We start from the raw sequence: 22,447 nt of genomic DNA, 5'->3' as shown, positions 1-22,447 counted from the left end.
AACTTTTGCACAAGCCCACCCATTACCTTGACCCGGTTCTGGTTTACCTACGCCTCAGTGAAGCTCTGCCTGACTGATTCCTGGCTTGATACGACGACGGACTACAAATAGGTATTGTGGACTTGATTTATCTTGAACCACTATCCAGCTTTCGACCTTGGTGTACTTAAGGATGCTCCCTTCGGTATTCCTTTGAACATTGGCTGTCAAGGCTTCAGATAAGACCCGGACTGGCTTTTTGACTACTCTCTGGTATGCACTCTGAACTTGGATAACTCTGAAAGCGTGCATTCCTCTGGACTAACCCTGTGTGTGCCCGGCTAGGGCAGCACATGTCCATTGTCACAGATGGAAAACAGCTCTGTGCCGTCTTGAGTGTGCCCCGCCCCAACACTGCCTTTCTTTTGCAAGGAAAAGGGCATAGGTCCCTGGGCTGGATGCCAACACCAGCATTCAGCCAACCCTTCCCAGTTCCAAAGCCCCCATCCTACTCCCAGGCCCTCCCCAGACCGACCTCTTCGTGTGCTGCCTGGTCAGGAGGCAAAGCCATCAGCTCCCGGGCACGGCACAAACAAAGGCCGCCTCTGAGCAGAGGCCTACTGGGGCTGTGTGGGCAGCCAGCAGCCAAGCTGGACTGGAGGAGTGGGGCAGGGAATTCCTGCCTGGAGGAGGAAGGCAGGGGCTTAGAATCATAGAATCCTGGAGTTGGAAGAAACCTCCAGGGTCATCCAGTCCAACCCCCTGCACAGTGCAGGATCTCACAACTACCTGTCCACCCAACACTGACCCCAAATTTCGTGCCTAAGTGACCTCCCCTGCCAAAAATCTTCAGAATCCAGGCTGACAAGGAGTAAATTCACCTCCCATCCCACAGTGGCCATCAGCAATTCCCTGGATCTGCAAGGAAGGGCCACAAGAGACAAACACTGGGACACCCCTTCCTGCCCACCCACTCACCATCTGCAATCAGCATTTCTGCGAGGTGACTTTTAAGCTTCTGCTTAAAAATGTCCAAAGAAGGAGAACCCACCACCTCCCGAGGAAGCCTGTTCCCCTGAGGAACCAGAAGAACATCCAGAAGAAGTTCCTGACAGAGCAGCTAAACAGACCAAGCTTCCTCAACCTTTTCTCATATGACTTGGTCTTCAAAGCTCTCGCCATCTTTGTAGCTGTCCTCTAGACATGCTCCAGTTTCTCTACATCTTTCTTCAGTTGTGGCTTGGAACTGCCCCCCTCATTCCTGAGCTCACCAGCCCTTCTCCAGAGAAGCAAACCAGGACGGGGTGAACCCACCCACCCTCCAATGGCCACACGCACAAGAGAGGGGGAGGAGGGAGAGTGCTCAACCCCCCGGCAAGGGAGAAGCCTCACCCCCCTTAGCCCCAGGGAGGAAGGAGTACAACCTGGTTACTGGGGGGGGGGGGGTAGCAGCAAGGCCAGCTCCCCACCTCGACCACTTGTTCTGGCTGCTGTAACAGATGCCCACCCACCTCCAGTGCAGGCATTCGTGGGCTGCCTTTCCTGCCGCCAGGAGGAAAGTGGCCTTCCTCCTGGGGAGTCTCCCATGAACCCACTCGGCTTCTGCAAGACAGGTGCACAGGGTGCCCCTCAACCTGACCGCAGCCCCCAAGGTGGGCAGCGGGGGGTCTTTCCTGCCCTATCTCCACTGGACAGGTTGAGAGGGATGCCTCCTATGCAGCTCTGCACTAGTTCGGAGGCTTGGCAGAAAGAAAGCTGGCCCTGAGCACAGGCAGCAAAGAGGCCTCCAGGCTGCCTGCAGTGGAGCAGGCCCCCGTAGGCCGCAGGGCTGCCAGGAAAATGCGTGAGTGGAGGGGCAGCAGAAGGCTCCATCCTCACCCCACCCCATCTCACAGCTCCACATGTGGAAGCAGCCATCTGCACAGAAACACAAAGGTGACTGCTGGCTCAAACAGCATCCAGCACAGCTGAGCCAGAAACTTGGCCGGGGTGGGGAGCAGAGCGGTGGCCCGCAGACAAACATCCCTTCCCCAACAGCAGCTGCCACTGCAGTAGAATCTGGCCACATCTGAAGCGGCAGAGGAGGGGAGCTACTCACTCAAAGCCATGGGCAGGAAACTGAAGGCAGGAGAAACAGCACCTGGAGCCCAAGGCAACCCCACCTCACTCACAAAGCGCATGGTGTGTGAACACACCAAACACACCCCTTGCTCAAACAGCAGGCCACACAACTCTCCCAGCTGACTCAGGAGCAGCCTGTGGAGGGTGGGAGGGAGGCCAGCAGACGTCCGGGGCAGCCACGGAGGGCCCCTTGGCAGGGGAATTCACAGTGGTCTCCCCTGCACTGCAGGGGTGTGTCCTGCCAGAGGTGGCCTAGTCTCCAGCCATCACAGGGCCTAAGAGCAACGCCACACCCAGGAGAGGCAGAAAGGCAACAATCTCTATGCCTGAACAGAGAGGCAGGCCATGAAGGGATCCATTTGCACCCCCTCCAAGTCCACACTGCAGCCACCAGCAGGCCTGGGTGGATCCAGTCCACCCTGAGGAGCCAGAGCTACTGAAAGAGCCAGCCAGGGTGGGTGAGTGAGGTTGCGGGAGGGAAATGGCTACCTCTTGTTCTCTGCAGCAACTGCCCTCATGAATGAGGCCTTTGTCCTCTGTCCTTTTCTCCTGGAGGGGGGGCTGTCCCCCCTCATCACTCTGCCCAGCCCTGCCGGGTCCTTTCGGAGATGTGGTGATGAGACCCGCACACTGGATTCCACACTATCTCTCTGTACAAAGGCATGATAACATTGGCTGTTTGATTTTCAGTCCCTTTCCCAATAATCCACAATCATTTGTCTTTTTCACTCCAATATTTAATCCATAAAAGGACCTATCCTATGACTGCTAAACTTACCCAGGAGTCTTTGGTGAGGTACCTCCTTGTTAAAAGCCTTTCAAAACTCTGAAAGGTGTTCCTGGACTTCCCTTTGCAAAAGACATACACAATTTCTGACTTGGTGCAAAACAATGTGTTTATTCTAAAGGAAGAAAGTAAACCCAGCAGGTACCTTGTTGGAACTTAGGTTCTATACCACAAGCACAGCATATAACCACTTCCCTCGCACCCCCTCCCACAAGAACCTGACAAAGGGAACAGACTGGGCAGATAGTCACCTCTGCTGCTGAACTACTCTGGCTGTGAACATTTGTTTCCTTATATCTATCTGGTACCATTTAAAGCCATTACTGTGGGTCCTCTCCTCTGCCACCAACAGGAGCCACTCCCTGCCCTCCTCCAAGTGACAAGCTTTCAGATACTTCAAGAGAGCCATCCTGTCCCCTTTCAAGTTCCTCTTCTCCCGGCCGAACATTCCCAAGTCCCTCAGCCTGTCCTCACAAGGCTGTGTCCCCAGCCAGCAACCCTCCCCGCCCCATCATTTTCACCACGTATTTGGGCTCCAATTAGTATGGTTTTGAATAGCTTCCAACCATCTTCTGTCGATGTGACTCTCTTACATTTCTCTTTCAGTTCCGTTTTAACTATCTGTCTCATTTTTGTAAAGCTGCCTTTACTGAAATAAAATGTTGCAATTTTGGACTTCAGCATGATTTACTATTGACCTGAATGCTGAACTTAATAGCATTGTGGTCCCTGTTCGCAACTGGTGTAGCAAGCTCTGCATCTCTCACCAGGTCATGGGACCTGCTCAGAGCTGGGTCTGGGTTCACTACCCCTCTGGCTGGCTCTGCGACCACCTGCACCAGTGGAGTCATTTAGGATGTCTAGGGATCTCATTTCCATAGCACGACACACGCACATGTTTTTATCCAGTCAACGGGAGGGTAGCTGAAGTTGTCGTATGCAACACGTGCTCCAAACCACAGCGTTTGTACCCAGGAAGGACTGTGCCTCCAGTTCACTGTGGTTTTGAGATCCCTATTGTATTGACTGCGACCCATCTTAATTACATCTAAGTTGTCACTAAGGACCAAGCACTCCACCTTCCCATGTAGATCTGGAGATTTCTAGCATTGGCAACAGACACCAGCAGTATGCTCACCTCTCCAGCAACCCTTGCCCCCCCCCCTGCCCCTTAGTTACTAATATGGGCCTCAGTTGCCATTGTGCTCTCCCTCCCATATTTCACTGCACTCCTATCAATGTTATTAGCCGTGTTTACACAAACCCGGGGGGATTGACTCGTCCTAAAATAGAGGCTCCCCAATTTCTGCCCCCCCCCACACCGGGGATTAGTTCAAAATCTGCCCTGCTGCCTTTTTGTCCTCAAGTCCTAGCAACCTGGCCCCCACATGATTCAAGTGAAGCCCATCTATTTTGTACAGGGGTGGGTTGCCCTGGAAAGTCCCCCAGTGCTGAATAAACCTAAGCCCTTCCTCCCGGCACCACTTTCTACCACCCGTCCACGAAACCACCCAAACACACAGCCACACCTATGTACAGAAATGCAGCTGTGCTGTGAACCCTCAAAAGCCAACCAAGCATCAAGCGGCAGGAGAACTGGCAACACGCCAAGGCTTGGGAGTGGCTCTCAAGAGCAGCGTGTGGTTTTCCCCGAGCCCAGCTGCAGAGGGCCAAGGAGGCAGGCTCAGGGCCACTGTGCCACTCCCAGAGGAGCTGCCATTGGCTTGTAACTCCCCAGAAGTCCCCTCCTTGGGCAAGGAGGCATTCTCTGGGGTCAGGATCCAGACTGGCAGCCTATCTCCCAGGAAACACTCTGTGAGACAGACCAGGAGTCATACCACAGGGGCACATCAGTGCCAGGAAGGAGCCCTCCCACTCAGATCCAAGGAAGCTGACAGGGGAAAGAACCCTTCCCCCCCCCACATACACACCATAAAAAAAGACATGGCTTATGCAGCCCAAAGAAGGAAGGAAGCCAGTGCTGGTTTTGTTTTGAGAAGCTTCTTTGCTCCTTGTCTCTCTCTCAGGTCCAGCACCACAGGACACACCACCTGCAGCCAGCACACAGGGGCCTCCATGCTGCAACAGCCACCCAAGGTTGACTCTCGTGCTACACAGCAGGAAGCAAATGTTCCCCCCACATACACAATGAAGATAGGAGGCAGACCTAACCGTGCTCACAGGTGGCTCCATCTAGAACAGTGACTCTGCAGTAGTCACACACAGACCAAAGCCTGCCAACTTGCTCCCCTACTCAGGCCTGACTTGTTTGGGGACCCAGAACATGGGCCATGCCATCCTAAGCATCTTGCAACTCTATCTACACAAGACCCTGTTAACAGACGTGACCTTTGGCGGTGTGCCAAGGAAAGACTGGAATGCCATCGATTCCTGCCCTTCTGATTGGCCATCAGGCTTGTCTTGAGTGTTTTTCAGTTTGGACATAAACACCAAAAATGGGGGGGGGGGTGATAGGCAAGTGTTCCCAGGGGAGATCTGAACAGGAACCATGTACTTGTGGCAGGAAACAACAACCCTTTAAGGGGGGCAGAGGGTCACAGAAGAAAAGCAGGGGAGAGGGGCTGACTGGAGTGGCCAGGGGCATTCTGCCTCCTGCTGAATCAGGTCACTGAGGGTGATCTCGAGATGGGGAAGGAAATGAGGGAAGGGTGGCAACAATGCAGAGGTCCAACTACACCTGCAAAATGGTGGCAAAATGAACGTTCTGGTGGTGACAAACTACCCAGATCCCATCAATGACTCAGAAGACTGCATCATGGAACTGACCATGGAACATTAGACCACGCAAGCACCCCAGGGCTTGAGCCACACATGAACCAGTCAGCAACCGTGGGCAGAGCCGTGTCGTTCAAGAGTTGTGTATGTGGAAGGCTGCATGTTAAAGTTCAACATTTCAGATAATTTCCTCTTCTGAAAACTCCTGGAAGCCTTAGTCAACAATAACTTAGCATGGAGAGTAAAGAGAGAAATGTCTACAGGATGCCTAGAAGTTATTTAACCCTAAAATCACTGGTGCTTCTATAAAATGTCTACCTCCGACTACGGAAGTTGCCATCAAAACAGAAGGTACTAAACTAGCGTGGTGGACCTACAGAATCAAGGAAGCCAGAAAGAACAGGCATCTTGCTTAACAAAATGAACACAGGCTCTGATAAACAGGTTGGGGAAAGAAAAAGGGAAGGGACAGAAGCATAAAAGCATCTTTAATCGAGCGGATTAAATAAAAGAGTAAGGGCTATTGGGGAGGAGTTAGGGCGGGCTCTGTCCGGGATAAAAACTCAGAGGAGGCGCCTGATTCACTCCTCTGAGTGGCACTCAAGGGCCAAGTGTCCAATTGGGAGGCATGCAAAGCGTGACTCCCCGTTCGACACTTGGCCCGTCTCCAGAACACCGCGCCACCAATTCTCTACTCCTCCCGAGCTGCCATCCTCGCCGGATGGCCGCCAGGGAGGAGGCTCGCCCCACACCGCTGGAGTCGGGGAAAACTGCTTCCCCGCCGCCCAGCGACCGCCCTTTAACAACAATGCCGCTCCTACCTGTGCCGCCTCCCCGGACGCGCCCATCCCCACCCTTCCCACCACCACCCCAAACATCCGGCGCCACCCGGCGCCGCCTGCGACCTTCTCACCCCCCCACACACTTGCCACTCGCCGCCCCTCCATGGAATTTGCTGTTGCCGCCACTCCCACGCCCTGCGCTCCTGGGGCCGCCTCCCTGCTTGGAAGCCTCGCCACGACCTTTCCCGCCGCCGCTGCGGCCAGGCCCCGCACTCCAGGATGCCGCCGAGCACTAGCAGGGCGCCACCCACCCACTCCGCCCCCAACGCCCCACGGACGCCTCGCCACGCAGCCCCAAGCTGGCCGCCGACACAACAACCCCGCCGCGGACGTGCGCAGATGCCCACAGAAACTGCTGCCCTCGCCAGCTGCGCCTTGCCGCTTGCACCGCCGATCCCCAACTTGCCTTCTCGCTGCCGCCGTGAGTCTCCCCGATGCAAGGCCACCCCAAGACCTACATCCATCAGCCCCGCAAGCTATGCCCACCTGCCCGCCACCACTTACACCCACACCTAGCGCCCGCTGTATTTCTCCCACAGCGGGCTTAATTTCTAGTTAAGAACATAACAGAAGCCATACTGAATCAAGGCAAGGTCCCCTCCAGCCCAACACTGTGTCACACAGCAGCCAAAAGACCCCAGGCGCCATCAGGAGCCTTTTTATCTACCAAGTCACACTGCTGACTCATTTCCCACTGTAGATTTGTTTGGGAGATGTCTGCTTACCTTATTAGAGACATGGAGCACTTAGTGCCCTGACTTCCTCACCCTGCTGCTGAACTAGTAAACTTGCCTGTTTATTCCCTCATTCCAGACATTTTGTCACTGAAGCAGGCCTACAACCTTTCAAGGCTGCTTGTAGGAATCCTAAATAAATAGTTTTAAGAATATCCTTAATTATGTCAGGCCAGAAGAGACTGTTGGAGCACAAAGGATTCGGAAAGGAATACAGGAAGATTTCTAAAAAGCTGAATTAATCTTTTAATCCTTTGCATCTTTCTTCACTGGGAAACATGTGGTGCAGTTACCCACCCCACTTTCAGGCAAGGACAGGCCCTGCTGGCACCCAAAGCCTGGGAACTGTTGCTGGAACCCTAAGAATGGCTGCTGTCAGCCCTTCATGCAGGAGTTCCATCTCCCTCTCTGAGAGACTGTGGCTGTAGCACAAGCCTCGGCTGCAGACAAGTCCCTGGTTCCAAATGGCAGCCATGAGGGTGTTATTAAAGAGCTGACATTCAAAGCAGACATGTGCAATTGTTCACAGAAGTCGTCCCCTAAGAAGAATGGGAAAACAGCTGGGCCAAGCGCTATGGGGAGGAGAATCGAGGCCATGAGAGGCCAACCAGGAGAAAAGGTAGAGCTTCATGAAGTTCTTCAGCATACAGAAGAACAAGCCCTCCTGAGAAAGACAGCACAGCCTCTTACATGGGAGAAGTCCGGTTTCTGAAGCCTCTGGGTGCATTCAGGAAGGAGTGGGTCAGGATGCCCAGGCAAACCCCCCATAGTGGGGCTTTCGCAAAGCATTTGATGGAGCTCCTCCCCAAAGGCCCCTGAACACACTTTGCAGGCCTCTGTCCAGCCACAGTTTAGACAGCCAACAGGATGAACGTGGGGATGAGCTGCAGTGTGGGGCTTCCCCGGAACCTCTGCTTGGGGTCCGTGGCCTCGGAGCTGTTCACTCACGCTCTGGAATCTGGGGAGAGACACAGCTCAACACCAGCACTGCAGAGCAGGACAAAGAGAAGAAGAAGGCAACTGGGATGATTCAGGGGATAGAACACGTTTCCTGTGAAGGTAGTCTAGAGAGGCCAAGACTTCTTGGCTTTGAGGAACGAAGATGTTTTATGAGAGCATGCATCATGTGGTGAAAGTGGGGGATTATTATCTACACTCACAACACTAAAACTAGAGCACCAATAAGGTGGAAAGCGGCAGACTCAGGACTTGGTTGCATGGCACATCATCAATTTGTGGAGCTGACTGTGGGCAGCAGTGATAGCTGCTGACTTGGATGGCACTACAACGGAGTAATGTGGCATCGCAGAGGCATGCCAGAACCTCCTAGCAGCAGGAGGAGGACAAGGGTGGCCTTTTAGACCCCTCTTTTCTCCCACAGTGGCCTACAATCGCCTTTCCCTTCTTCTCCCCACAACAGGCTCCTTGGGTAGCTGGTGAAGCAGAGAGGGTTCTGAGAGAATTGGGACTGGCCCAAGATCACCCAGCAGGCTTCATGGGGAGAAGAAGCGAACCCAGTACTTCAGATCGGAGTCTGCTGCTCTTAACCACCATGCTCCATTTAGCACACTGGTTGACTTGGTCCACCCTGTTGGAAGGCGGCAGGCAGCAGCAACTCCCTGAATGCTGGTTTCTGAGGGAGAACAGGAGGAAGGCCTGGAGCTGGTGGCCCAGAGAGCCTCTGGTCAGAATCCACAAGGCTCTCTCTGTGCTCCTTTCCTTCGGCATTTTCAAAACCCTTTCCCCCTCGCTTGCGTGCACCTTGGCAGAGGTGCGGACAGAGACTGCATCCCACAACAGCTTTTCTGAACTTCTAGCCTGGAGCACAACAAGGTGGCCTGTGCTGCCCTGCCAATCGCCGCCTTCCATGCTCACACGGCTCCCAGGCGGCGGCAAGCTTGGTGCACCAGGGATCCAAGGCCACCCCAGCTGGTGTTTACAAGGGCATCATCCAAGGTGTGGCTGCCCAGAAGACTGACACATCCTATCCCAGGCTACAGGATCTGTGCAATGAGGCCTGGAAAAGATAGGGGAGATGCCAGGGCCAGCTGTGGGCCACCTGCTGCCAGGAGAACCAAACTCACCTAAGATCCAGCTGGGCTGCTCCTAGCAGGTAAATCTGGGGGGAAGGTGGACAGAGGAGAAGCCAGGGCAGACCACCACCTGCTTTTCTTAGCAGCTCTGCAAGCAGCCTGCCAGATATCAAGCTGCCTCAGAGGGCATCAAGCGGGTCCCAGTAAGAGGGCCTTCCATGCGACCAACACCAGCCGCACAGCCAACTGTTCTCAAGTGCTTTGGGGCAAAGCTCATTTCCCGCCAGAAGTGAGGTTGAGGGGCAGGAGAGAACCCTTTCCCCAGTCAGCCTTTGGAGAGAGCCACCCACGACCCTCCTGTTTGACTCTTGCCCTTCCCTGGCAGACGCGCCGGGCATAGGCCAAAGCCCGCGTCTCCAGGAGCGTCTCCGGCCAAAGAAGGGGAGTCTGCTCTATAGGCGTGGCCTCGGGGCTGGGCCGCTCTCCTTTCCAGGCGTGGAAGGGTTACCTAAACCAGCTTGGATCCCTGCTGAGGGGAAAGGTAACCCCCAGCCCCGAGGCCACGCCTCGCTCGCCCCTGACCGGCCCGAGAGACCCCTCGGAAGAGCGGCCAGCCCAAACCCCAGCGGGGCCCGGAGTGGCGCCTCTCTCCTCCCTCCCGGGAGACCAGGAGGCCGCGGGCGGGCAACTCCCGCTCCTTTATCGGCCGCCAGCAGGAGGCTGGCCAGTCCCGGGCGGCGGGCACGAGGACGCAGGCCAGCCTCAAGACGCCGCTTCCAGCAGCCGCAGCCGCCACAAGCCGCCAGCGGCGGGGGCCCCGCCCGCTCCCCCTCCCCAAGTGCCGCGCCAGGGGCTCGCCCCCCACCCGGCCTGTAGCCCCGGCAGCCCCGGCACGTGCTCCAGGTCGGCCGCTGGGGAGGCTTCCCAGGCTTCCGACCCAAGGCGCGGGAAGGGCCGGCCGGCCTCCGCCCAAGGCAGCCGTAGCCCCGGGGAAAGGCGCTCAGCGCAACCCTCCCGCAGCGCCCCACCTTACCGGAGAAGGGGCGCGAGATGCGGGCCACCGGCGGGGGGGGCGCCGCCGAGCCTCGCAGCAGCAGCAGCAGCAGCAGCAGGAGCAGTAGGGGCGGGCGGCGCGGCCCCGGCCCCCTCGCCATCGTGATCCGGCGGGCGAGCAGCCAGCAGGCGGAAAGCGGGCGCGGGTGGGGCGGGCTCAGCCCGCCCTCTTCGCCAGGCAGCCAGGTGTGGCCGCGGGTGCGCCGCCCCGCCTGCTTCTGCGCAGGTAGCGGCGCCGGCCAATGGCCGCGTGCAGGCAGGTGAGCCGCGGGAGGGAGGGCATCGCAGCGGCCCCGCCCCGCCCCGCCCCGCCCGCCCGCCCGCGCCGGGCTAGGCGTGGACTGGTGCCCGGGCGCGCGGCTGAACCGGGGGAGGGGGAGGGGAGAGTGCTGCACGGGAGAGCTGACCCCCCCCCCCCCGGGTCGTGACCATCCGGCCGGGCTGGATCCGCAATGGGACGCTCTGCTCCTCGGCCCCGCAGAAGCCCGGCCCAGCTGTGCGCTCTGCTCGCTTTTCCGGGCACTGGTGCCATGGTTGAGGCCAGGGCAGCCGAACGCATGAAGCCGCCTGTGCTCAGCCAGGTCGCAGGGGCCCCGGTCAGCGCTTGCTGGCGGCCGCTGTCCAGGTGGTCGCAGGGGGAGGGCGCTCACCATCTCTATCCCGGGAGTCTTGTACCCGGAGATGTTGGGATCCACCCGAGCCCTGCTTCATGCCACCCGGAGGCCCTGTCGTTGAGCCACAGCCCCCCTGCTGGGCATGACTCGTTTTCTCCACTATTACCCTCCGGGTACAATGAATCCCCAGAAAAGTGGTCCGTGGCCCCAGGGAAGCTGGCTTGACCTCAACCAGGGCCAGTGCTTTCTCCATCCTGGTGGAAGGAGCTCACGGAGGAGATCAGGGACTGCAAAAGGGAGCCACCGACCAATCTATGGGGCCGTCAGTATGTTACAGTTAAAAGGGATGTTCCCACTATGTGTGTTCCATTATTTTACTGTTCTCCTGTTATGACTGTTTCACTACTGTTCAGTTTATCATGTTATCTGTACTGTTTTTATTCCAGCATGTAAACCACCCTGATCCTCATGGGAGGGCGGTATTTTTTAATACTCAGGTTTTCACTACCTGAAGGAGTTCCAAAGCGGCTTACAAACACTTTCCCCTTCTGCTCCCCAAAACAGACATCCTGTGAGGTAGGTGGGGCTGAGAGCTCTGATAGAACTGCTCTGCAAGAACAGCTCTAACAGAACTGTGACTAGCCCAAGGTCACCTAGCTGGTTGCATATAGAAGAAAAGAAGGCAGGGGAATCAAACACGGTTCTCCAGATTGGTGTCTGCCACTCGTAACCACTGCTGAGTAGAGTACCACATATTTGTGGGAGCTCAGCCTGAATCTCCAGATGACCTCCCCCAGAGGCTTCACACTGATGTTGAGAAGCATGAGGAACACAATGGAGTCTTGAGAGTCCCCAGGGACCAAAGGGCAGAGCAGCAACAACTAGGATTTAATACTGACCAACAGGCAAGAGTTGGTAGATGAGGTAAAGGAGGTGGGGACCCTAGGGGGAAGTGACCATGTCCTCATAGAATTCCTTTTGAGATGGGGAGGCAAGGAAGCTTGTAGCCAGACGCGGATGTTGGATTTTCGTAGGGCAAACTTTAAGAAACTCCGAGAGATGATGAGTGTCATACCATGGACGAGAATGCTGGAAGGGAAGGGAGCATGTGAAGGGTGGGCACTACTCAAACAAGAGCTATTGCATGCTCAATCAATGACTATCCCAGAAAGACGAAAATACTGCAGGAGCTCCAAGAAGCCTATTTGGATGAACAGAGAACTTCAAGAGGAACTAAAAAAGAAAAGGGAAATGTTCAGGAAATGGAGGGAAGGACAGAGCTCTAAAGAAGAGTACCTACAGGTTACTAGGCACTGTAGATCAATCATCAGAAAGGCCAAAGCTGAGAGTGAGCTAAAATTGGCCAGGGAAGCCCACTATAACAAGAAAAGATTTTTCAGTTATATGAGGAGCAAACATAAAGAGTTGTTGTCAATGGTGTTACATCAGACTGGAGGGAGGTGAGTAGCGGGGTACCTCAGGGCTCGGTGCTCGGCCCGGTACTTTTTAACATATTTATTAATGATCTAGAGGGGGTGAAAGGACTACTCATCAAGTTTGCAGATGACACCAAATTGGGAAGACTGGCAAATACTCCAGAAGATAGAGACAGAATTCAACAAGATCTGAACACAATGGAAAAATGGGCAAATGAGAACAAGATGCAATTTAATAAAGATAAGTGTAAAGTTCTGCATCTGGGTCAAAAAAATGAAAAGCATGCCTACTGGATGGGGGATACGCTTCTAGGTAACACTGTGTGTGAACAAGACCTTGGGGTACTTGTGGATTGTAAACTAAACATGAGCAAGTAGTGTGTTGCAGCGGTAAAAAAGGCGAATGCCATTTTGGGCTGTATCAACAGGGGCATCACATCAAAATCACAAGATGTCATAGTCCCATTGTATACGGCACTGGTCAGACCACACCTGGAGTACTGTGTGCAGTTCTGGAGGCCTCACTTCAAGAAGGACGTAGATAAAATTGAAAGGGTACAGAAGAGAGCGACGAGGATGATCTGGGGCCAAGGGACCAAGCCCTATGAAGATAGGTTGAGGGACTTGGGAATGTTCAGCCTGGAGAAAAGGAGGTTGAGAGGGGACATGATAGCCCTCTTTAAGTATTTGAAAGGTTGTCATTTGGAGGAGGGCAGGATGCTGTTCCCATTGGCTGCAGAGGAAAGAACATGCAGTAATGGGTTTAAACTACAAGTACAACGATATAGGCTAGATATCAGGAAAAAAATTCACAGTCAGAGTAGTTCAGCAGTGGAATAGGCTGTCTAAGGAGGTGGTGAGCTCCCCTTCACTGGCAGTCTTCAAGCAAAGGTTGGATACACACTTTTCTTGGATGCTTTAGGATGCTTTGGGGTGATCCTGCGTTGAGCAGGGGGTTGGACTAGATGGCCTGTATGGCCCCTTCCAATCCTGTGATTCTGTAATACTGGATGAAGGTGGGTACTTTATATAAATTTACATTGAAATTTATGTTTGCAATGAATATTGAAAAATTAATATTTTATCATGATTTTTACTACAGATATATTGCCACTAAGGAAAATACGTTTTTGAATACAGGCTAAAAATTATCCAAAAAAATTAAATTAATACACTCACACACACATACATGCAAACCACCCATTCTTATTTTGATGGTAAAACATTTGTTTTCAGGCTTTGCACTAAATCCACCATCTTGGGTATTATTCACTGATAATAAAGTTGGCTGGGCATTAGTAGAGATGAAAAGGATCATGGGATTTCAGTAGACTACAAGGTAGACAAGAGTTGGCAGCGTGTCTGCAAAAGAGGTTCATGTAATATTAAGATCCATTAATCAAAGTATCATCTCCAAGTCACCAGAAACTCAAATAGCAGCCCACTCCATGGTATCTGGAGCACTGCATCTGGAGCACTGAGTCGTTTTCTTACCCTTCCCTTGAAGGAAGAATGAGTCCAGTGAGAACGCACACAGTGGTGGAGAATTAAGAGGGTCAGGCACTAGGAAGGTACATGAAAAAGTAAATAGAGGTGGCTGGGTTTAGCCTGGAGAAGGTGGTGGTGGTGGGGAGAGGGGAACAATAGGAAGACGTTCTTCAAGTCATTTGAGGGAAAATCCACAGTGAGGAGGCAAGGCCTTGTTCTCAGTTCCTCCGGAGTACTGGACCAGGTCTCATTCTGGGTGAACATTAGGAGGGAGAGCAGTTTGATAATGGAACCGACTGCAGGGGCATGGGGATATGCCAGAGATGCCTGCTTGGGGGTGAGGCAGTGGATCTCCGGCACTGAGCAGGGACGTGGAGTTTGGGTTGCCATCCTCCAGGTGGAGCCTGGTGTTTTTCTAGAATCACAACTCATTTCCAGCCTGCAGAAATCAGTTCCCCTATAGGAAACGGCAGCTTCAAAGGGTGGACTGTATGGAATCACATCCCCACCAAGGGTCTTCCCACAAATCTTCAGGGATTTCCACAGGTGGAATTGGTAATTCTAGACTTGGAGTCCTTGGTCTGCAAGGCCCCTTCTTGTTTTCCGACACTGTGATTCCCTGAATGGGCCCAGAATTCTAGCATTTCAAGGCAGAAAGTGCCACTTTAAGCAAACATCCCCGTGGCGCATTTAACATCTATTTTTCAAAGGAAGCAAAAATGTTTGATGTGATGGAGACCTGAAAGAGCTGTGGTGTGTGGGGAAAGTCCTGGCATTGTTCCTGTGGGTTCTTTGGCATGTGCCTCCGCTTCCTTTTGAGACAGAGCTCAGTGGCACACATACCTTGGCCCAGCACTGAGCTTCATGTCTTTGTCACCCAAAGGCCTCATGGAAGAAGGAATGCTGGGAACTAGAACAGCGCAAGGACCCTCCCCAGTCTGCTGATCAGCACCACGGAGACAAAAATAAGCTGAACAAAACCAGGCAAAATGGAGGGCGTTGTTTGATATCCTATATCCTGTATATTTATTATTTTGTAGCCTGTGAGGAAGGCTGGTCCAAGGCCACCCAGGGCAGAGAGGGGCTTTGAGCCTGGGCTTCTCAGCCCTTCCTAGGCCAGCATTCAGCCCCTGCAGCACCCCGACCGGCTCCTGAGGCCCCTGTGGCCAGTGTGTGCTTGGGGGGGGGTGTGATTTGACACGCCAGGGCCCCCTCCCTTCTGCCAGCTCCCTTTGCAGGAAGGGGTGAATTGGGACCCTTCTTGCTGAGGGAAGCTTCAAGGGGTGGGGGTCTGCCCTCCTTCCGAAGCTGCTCCCTCGTCCCAGGAGCGCAGGGCCCAGGCCCAGGGAGGCTGCTAGGCCCTGGCTCCGGTGTCCTCTCCCTCCGCGCCTGCCCTCCCTCCCTCCCTCCCTCTCTTCCCTCAGCACAGTCCTTGGGCCTGCCTGGCAGTTTGGGCCTGGCGGGGAAGAGACAAAAAGCCCCCCCTCCCCCCCGCTCCAACAGGGTCTCCACCAGCCGGACGGAGGGAGGGAGGGCTCTGCGGCCCACCCTGCAGCCCCTCGGTGGGGCAGGGAGACAGACCGCCCGGCCGCCCCACCAGCCCCTGGGTCCCCACTGCACCCCTTGACCTGGCATGGGGAGTGCCTGAGGAGCCCAGCTCACTTGGGCCCTGGCCTCTCTTTGCCCCCCAGGGCCGCCCTCGCCAGTCTCACCAGCCCTTCCCTCTGCCCGGTGGGTGGGCAGGCGCAGAGCCCCGCCAAACATCACACAGGTAAGGGAAATGGAGGGGAACGGACAGAGACCTTGGGCAGACCACCCGTGCTGTTTGGCTGCCTGATTTTGAACTTCCCTCTGCGGCTTACAAAATAAAAGATGGTCCTTGCTGAGGCGATCGGGCTCCCCGGGCCCCGGGAAGGCTTTTTCCTGGGGGGGGGGGCTTAAAGCCTTCCCAGGCCCCTGGGGGGGGGGAGGTAAAAGCCAGCTGCCTGGAAAGCCTCCCCAGCGGCTGGAAAGGCTTTTTCCTCCCCCCCCCGGAAAAGGCCTGGGGGCGGCTTCACCCTGGGGGGGGAGTTTGGGGGGGCAGCCCTTCCCACCTGCCCGGGCAGCGCTGCCAGGGCAGTTGGGGATGGCTACCGCCCACTGTATTTTTTTTACAGCAGGCTGAATTTCTGGTGTGGACAATAATTCCTATACCGTCCATCAGGAGAGAGCTGGGTGCCACTCGCATATTGGTGACAGCTCAGCTCATAATTCCGGACCAGCTGGGCTAGAGGGCGCATATAGATGTTGAACAATGTGGTGGAGAGGACTGCACCCTGTAGGACCCCATAAGGGAGCCCCACAGGATCCAAAACTCATCCCCCACAGCAACCCTCAGCCATTGTAGCACAGTCCTCCTGATCCCGGTCTTGGTGAGGCGGTCGGCCAACAACTCATGGTCAACTACGTCAAACACGGCCAACAAATCTAAAAGTACAAGGATGGCCAACCTGCCCCGGTCCAGCTGGTGCCAGATGTCATCTGTCAAGGTGACCAGCATGGTCTCCACCCCATGGTCAGGATGGAAGCCCGACTGGTATGGGTTCAGGGCTGAAGTTTCCTCCAAGAATGCTAGGAGCTGGCCTACTTTACCCAGAAACACAAGATGCAAAACTGGTTGGTAGCTGGCGGGGTCTCGCAGATCCAGCAATGGCTTTTTCAGCAGAGGGCGAACCACTGCTTCCTTTAGCCCCTCTGGGAACTCCCCCGAAGTAAGGGAGAGGTTCACAATGGAGAGAAAATGACTAAGAGGTGATATGATAGCCATCTTCAAATAGTTAAAGGGCTGTCAAATAGAAGATGTAGCAGAGTTATTTTCCATTGCCCCAGAACCAATGGGTTGAAATTAATTCAAAAGAATTTTTGGCTAAGCATCTGGAAGAAGTTCCTGACAGTTAGATGTTCCTTAGTGCAACAGGCTTCCTCGGGGAAGTTCTCCTTTGGAAGTTTTTAAGCAGAGGCTAGATAAGCCAGCTGACAGAAATGCTGATCTTATGAACTTAGAGAGATTTTGACTGGGTGGGCAGGAAGGGGTGTGCCAGTGCTTGTCACTTGTGGCCCTTCTTTGCCTACCCAGGGAATTGCTGACCACAACTGTGAGATGGGAGGTGGATTACATCTAGGCCAGTCTGGATTCTGAAGATTTTTGGTGTGTGTGTGTGGGGGGGGGGGTTACTTGGGCATGAAATTGGGGTCACTGTGGGTGGGCAGATAGTTTTAATTTCCTGCATTGTTCAGGGGGTTGGACTAGATGACCCTCCAGGTCTCTATCTACAGTGCCTAGTAACCTGTAGGTACTCTTCTTTAGAGCTCTGTCCTTCCCGCCATTTCCTGAACATTTTCCTTTTCTTTCTTAGTTCCTCTTGAAGTTCTCTGTTCATCCAAATAGGCCTCTTAGAGCTCCTGCAGTGTTTTCGTCTTTCTGGGATAGTCATTGATTGAGCATGCAATAGCTCTTGTTTCAGTAGCACCCACCCTTCACATGCTCCCTTCCCTTCCAGCATTCTTGTCCATGGTGTAAAAGTTTTATGGTGAGCATAAAACTTTCGTTTAGCCGCTCTATCCCCCATCTCATATGCCTTCATAAGCATATGGAACCAGCCTTCGTGCTGGCAGCAGCAGCAGCTGATTAGCAAAGGTGTTTTTTTACCCCAGGATAGCAGGCAACCCCCCCCCCACAGTTCACCCTTTCCTTCGATTTGTTTCAAGGGGTGCACTGGGGGGGCAGAGAAAGTTGAAAGGAAGCCAGTACCCAAGATGCAGTTTGGATTTTCCTCTTCACAATGCGATAGCTGAGTGGGTATAAAATTGGGAGGTTGACAACAGTCCAGGTCTGTGATTGGTGAGGGAACTAAGAGGGAACTAAGAGCCAGGCAGCTGGGGAGTGGGGAAGGGAGGCACATGCACACAGGACTCTTATCCCTGGATGCCTGATTCCTTCAGATCTATCACCAGAGGGGTGTGGGTGGAATGATCATTCTAGCTCTGTACTTGTCCCTCCACAGGCAGCCTGAACTCCTGTTCCACCTGGAGCTATGAACGTTGGAAGACGAAGGGAACCTGCCAGCAAAAGTCCTGCCACTCTTTCACGGCAGCCCTTGCGGATCCTTGTGATGGACATCTGTACCCAGCACTGGCCCCTCACCTGCCATCGGATTTGTGAAGCCCTGGAAAACGTCTTCTCCCTTGTGGCCAGCTTGGCGGGACCTCCTCGTATCCCCCTGCTCAGCATCTATGTGGCCCAGAGCCCACCAGAGTGCCTGCTGCCCTTTGTGGTGAGTGAATTCAGATGTGTGTGCGTGGAAGGGTATCAACAGGGCCTCTGACAAGCTGATCTCTACCATGTCTGCAGTGGGGATGGAGTTCCTGGGAAGGCCTTTCGCCTGGGGGGTGGAGAGGAAAAAGCCTTAATCACTATTTCCCTCACAAGAGAAGACCGAGGAGAAATAGGAGTTAAGCAGTTCAGCCCTCTCTTCATCATCTTTAAACCGCCCGTGGCGCCACGGGCGCCACGGACTATATAATTCGCTAAGAGGGGTAGAGGTGGGATTAGACCGTGATGAGGAAGGGCCCGGGTTGGACCCTTCCTCACGACAGACAATCGGAGGGACCAATTGGCAGGCGCGAAGCGCCTGCCGATTGGTCCCTCCGATTCCCAGTTCCTCCCGGCCTGACGCGGCGAGAGTCACGAAGCGCCTCTCGCCGCGTCAGGCCGCCGACCCAGGGAGCCCCCAGCAGTCGTGCGAAGCGCGGCTGCCGGGGGTTCCCTGCCTGGCGGGCTGACGCGGCGAGAGGCGCAAAGCGCCTCTCGCCGCGTCAGCCCGCCGCAAACCAAACAAGCTCGCAGCCACCGACCAGCCTGCCGCTGACCAGCCCGCCGCCACCGCCGCCGATTTAGGTAGGACCTAGCGCCCGCTGCATTCCCCTGCAGCGGGCTTGATTACTAGTCTGTTATAATTTCACTTTCTTGTCCTCACAGTGGTCCTATGGTGTCCCTATTCTTTTTCTTACTTGAAATATAACTAAAGAAGCCTTTTTTGTTGTGTTTAGCATTTCTTGCTAGCCTAAGCTCATACTGAGCTTTGGCTTTTTTAAAACTTCCCCTACAATTATTGGTTATTTGTTTATACTCATCCTTCGTAATAAGGCCTTCCTTCCATTTCCTAAATGACACTTTTTTATTCCTCAAATCTTTTGACAACTGCTTATGGAGCCAACTTGGCTTCCTTAGGCTCCTTCCATCTTTTCTTCTCAAGGGAATTGTTTCATAGAATCATAGAATCATAGAGTTGGTAGGGGCCATACAGGCCATCTAGTCCAAGCCGCTGCTCAATGCAGGATCCTAAAGCATCCAAGAAAAGTGTGTATCCAGCCTTTGCTTGAAGATTGCCAGTGAGGGGGAGCTCACCACCTCCTTAGGCAGCCTATTCCACTGCTGAACTACTCTGACTGTGAATTTTTTTCCCCTGATATCTAGCCTATCTAGAGCCAGTTTGGTGTAGTGGTTAGGAGTGCGGACTTCTAATCTGGCATGCCGGGTTTGATTCTGCGCTCCCCCACATGCAACTAGCTGGGTGACCTTGGGCTCGCCAGGGCACTGATAAAACTGTTCTGACCGAGCAGTGATATCAGGGCTCTCTCAGCCTCACCCACCTCGCAGGGTGTCTGTTGTGGGGAGAGGAATGGGAAGGCGACTGTAAGCCGCTTTGAGCCTCCTTCGGGTAGGGAAAAGCGGCATATAAGAACCAACTCTTCTTCTTCTTCTTCTTCTTCTATATCGTTGTACTTGTAGTTTAAACCCATTAAACCCATTTAAACCCAGACCGATATCCCCATACCTATGTGAGCCAGTGGCTAGTATTATATTATTATTATATATAAGGTTTAAATTCTTGATACCTATAAAATTTATAAAAATATTGAAGACTCAGAGGACTTGTCACTGAGGAAAGAATCTCACTGAAAACGGATATTAAAGAATCATAGAATCATAGAGTTGGAAAGGGCCACACAGGCCATCTAGTTCAACCCCCTGCGCAACGCAGGATCACCCCAAAGCATCCAAGAAAAGTGTGTATCCAACCTTTGCTTGAAGACTGCCAGTGAGGGGGAACTTACTACCTCCTTAGGCAGCCTATTCCACTGCTGAACTACTCTTGACTGTGAAAATTTTTTTCCCTGATATCTAGCCTATATCGTTATATTGTAGTTTAAACCCATTACTGCACGTCCTTTCCTCTGCAGCCGATGGAAACAGCATCCTGGCTCCTCCAAGTGACAACCTTTCAAATACTTAAAGAGGGCTATCATGTCCCCTCTCAATCTCCTTTTCTCCAGGCTGAACATTCCCAAGTCCCTCAACCTATCTTCATAGGGCTTGGTCCTTTGGCCCCAGATCATCTTTGTCGCTCTCCTCTGTACCCTTTCAATTTTATCTACGTCCTTCTTGAAGTGAGGCCTCCAGAACTGCATACAGTACTCCAGGTGTGGTCTGACCAGTGCCGTATACAATGGGACTATGACATCTTGTGATTTTGATGTGATGCCCCTGTTGATACCGCCCAAAATGGCATTCGCCTTTTTTATCACTGCATCACACTGCCTGCTCATGTTTAGTTTACAATCCACAAGTACTCCAAGGTCTCGTTCACACACAGTGTTGACTAGAAGCGTATCCCCCATCCAGTAGGCATGCTTTGCATTTTTCTGACCCAGATGCAGAACTTTACACTTATCTTTATTAAATTGCATCATGCTCTCATTTGCCTATTTTTCCATTGTGTTCAGATCTCGTTGAACTCTGTCTCTATCTTCCGGAGTATTTGCCAGTCCTCCCAATTTGGTGTCATCTGCAAACTTGATGGGGGTCCCTCCACCCCCTCATCTAGATCATTAATAAATACGTTAAAAAGTACCGGGTTGAGCACCGAGCCCTGAGGTACCCCGCTACTCACCTCTCTCCAGTCTGATGAAACACCATTGACAACAACTCTTTGAGTGCGGTTCTCTAACCAATGCCCTATCCACCTGACTACCTGAAAATCCAGATTGCAGTCCTTCAACTTATCCATCAGAACATCATGGGGAACCTTGTCAAAAGCTTTACTAAAATCCAAGTAAATGACATCAACCGAATTTCCACGATCCAGCAAACCTGTTACTTGGTCAAAAAAGGAAACCAGGTTGGTCTGGCAAGACCTGTTGGAGACAAATCCATGCTGACTTCCTTGGATCACCAAATTGTCCTCCAGATGTTTGCAGATTGCTCCCTTTAATATCTGCTCCATTACTTTCCCCACAACAGAGGTCAGACTCACTGGTCTGTAGTTTCCCGGGTCATCCTTCCTCCCTTTTTTGAAGATCGGAATAACGTTTGCTCTCTTCCAGTCCTCCGGGACATCTCCAGTCCTTAAAGAGGTCCTGAAGATGATGGACAAGGGCACTAAGCCTTTCTGCTTTCTCTGCCACTTCCGTTGTTTGTGATTCAGCCTTCAATATTTCACTTTTAAGAAACTCCCAGCCCTCTTGGACTCCCATCTCTTTAAGTCTTCCTGACCACGGGACTCTACGCAACATACCTTTAAGTCTGTGAAAATCAGCTTTCCTGAAGTCTAGTCTATATGTACGACTATGTAAAGGTTTTCTCTTTCCCACAATTGAAAATTCCAAAAGCACATAGTCACTGCTACCAAGTGTGCCCACTACTTCCACCTCATCTACCAGTTCTTCCCTATTGATGAGAATCAAGTCTAAAATAGCAGAACCCCTGGTTCCCCTCTCTCCTTTCTGGGAAATGAAGCTGTCGGCAAGACAAGTTAAGAATTTAACAGAGTTTGTATTTTTAGCAGAGTTGGTCTTCCAACAGATATCTGGGTAATTGAAGTAACCCATGACAATTGTTTCCCTCTTTTTTGAAAATTGCGTAGTTTGGTCTAGTAGTACCTCATTCAAGTCCTCTGACTGGCTTGGTGGTCTATAGCAGACCCCCACAATAATACCACTCCCATTTCCTTTTATATTTACCCAAATACACTCAACTGAACTTTCATTCTCGGGTACCTGTATTTCTTCACAAGTATAAGGATTCCTAACATATATTACTACACCTCCCCCCTTCTTTTCTTGTCTGTCCCTTCTGAATAGATTGTACCCCTCAATTTTAGTATTCCAATTGTGAGTACTATCCCACCAAGTTTCTGTGATTCCTATTAGGTCATAGCTGCCTTCCTCTATTACGACTACTAGTTCCTCCTGCTTGTTTCCCATACTCTGTGCATTGGTGTAGAGACATAGTAGTCCATCCTTTGTGTGCCTCATGGTTTTGGTTTTTGAACTTCCTTGTAAGCTAGTAGTTCCCTGATCATGTAACATTCCCTGTAAATTTGAGATCTTCTCATGTTCAGATCTTGCCATCACACCAAGTTCTGAATTTACGTCTCGATCCCCCTTTGTGTCTAGTTTAAAGCCCTCTTCACCAGGTGTGCAAGGGTTCTCTCAAAAATACTTTTTCCATCCCTTGTGAGGTGCACACCGTCTCCTGATAATAGCCCCTCATATTGACATAGAATCATAGAATCATCTTCCAG

The 22,447-nt window shown here is 52.8% G+C and overlaps 2 protein-coding genes across 9 annotated transcripts in view; one reads left to right on the top strand and one right to left on the bottom strand.

Moving 5' to 3' along the window:
* Positions 1–11,016, bottom strand: part of SEMA4F (ssemaphorin 4F) — a 37,088-nt gene extending 26,072 nt beyond the window's left edge. For 2 of the 4 annotated variants that reach the window (XM_077301424.1, XM_077301425.1), the window contains exon 1: positions 10,266–10,428. In XM_077301424.1, the coding sequence (XP_077157539.1) occupies positions 10,266–10,386 (121 nt within the window). In that variant the 5' untranslated portion in view covers positions 10,387–10,428. Of the gene's footprint in view, positions 1–10,265; positions 10,429–10,935 lie in introns of those variants that run through there. The other 2 variants (XM_077301426.1, XM_077301427.1) reach the window with 2 other exon arrangements.
* Positions 9,713–22,447, top strand: part of M1AP (meiosis 1 associated protein) — a 28,149-nt gene continuing 15,414 nt past the window's right edge. For 2 of the 5 annotated variants that reach the window (XM_077301434.1, XM_077301430.1), the window contains exons 1-2: positions 10,386–10,545; positions 17,867–18,136. In XM_077301434.1, coding sequence (XP_077157549.1) covers positions 17,897–18,136 — 240 coding nt within the window. In that variant the 5' untranslated portion in view covers positions 10,386–10,545; positions 17,867–17,896. Of the gene's footprint in view, positions 9,774–10,385; positions 10,546–14,655; positions 14,808–15,200; positions 15,595–17,866; positions 18,137–22,447 lie in introns of those variants that run through there. The other 3 variants (XM_077301433.1, XM_077301431.1, XM_077301432.1) reach the window with 3 other exon arrangements.

Source organism: Paroedura picta, chromosome 10 (genome assembly GCF_049243985.1).
Source record: "Paroedura picta isolate Pp20150507F chromosome 10, Ppicta_v3.0, whole genome shotgun sequence".
Lineage (NCBI taxonomy): Eukaryota > Metazoa > Chordata > Lepidosauria > Squamata > Gekkonidae > Paroedura > Paroedura picta.
This window is presented reverse-complemented; position numbering and strand designations above follow the sequence as displayed.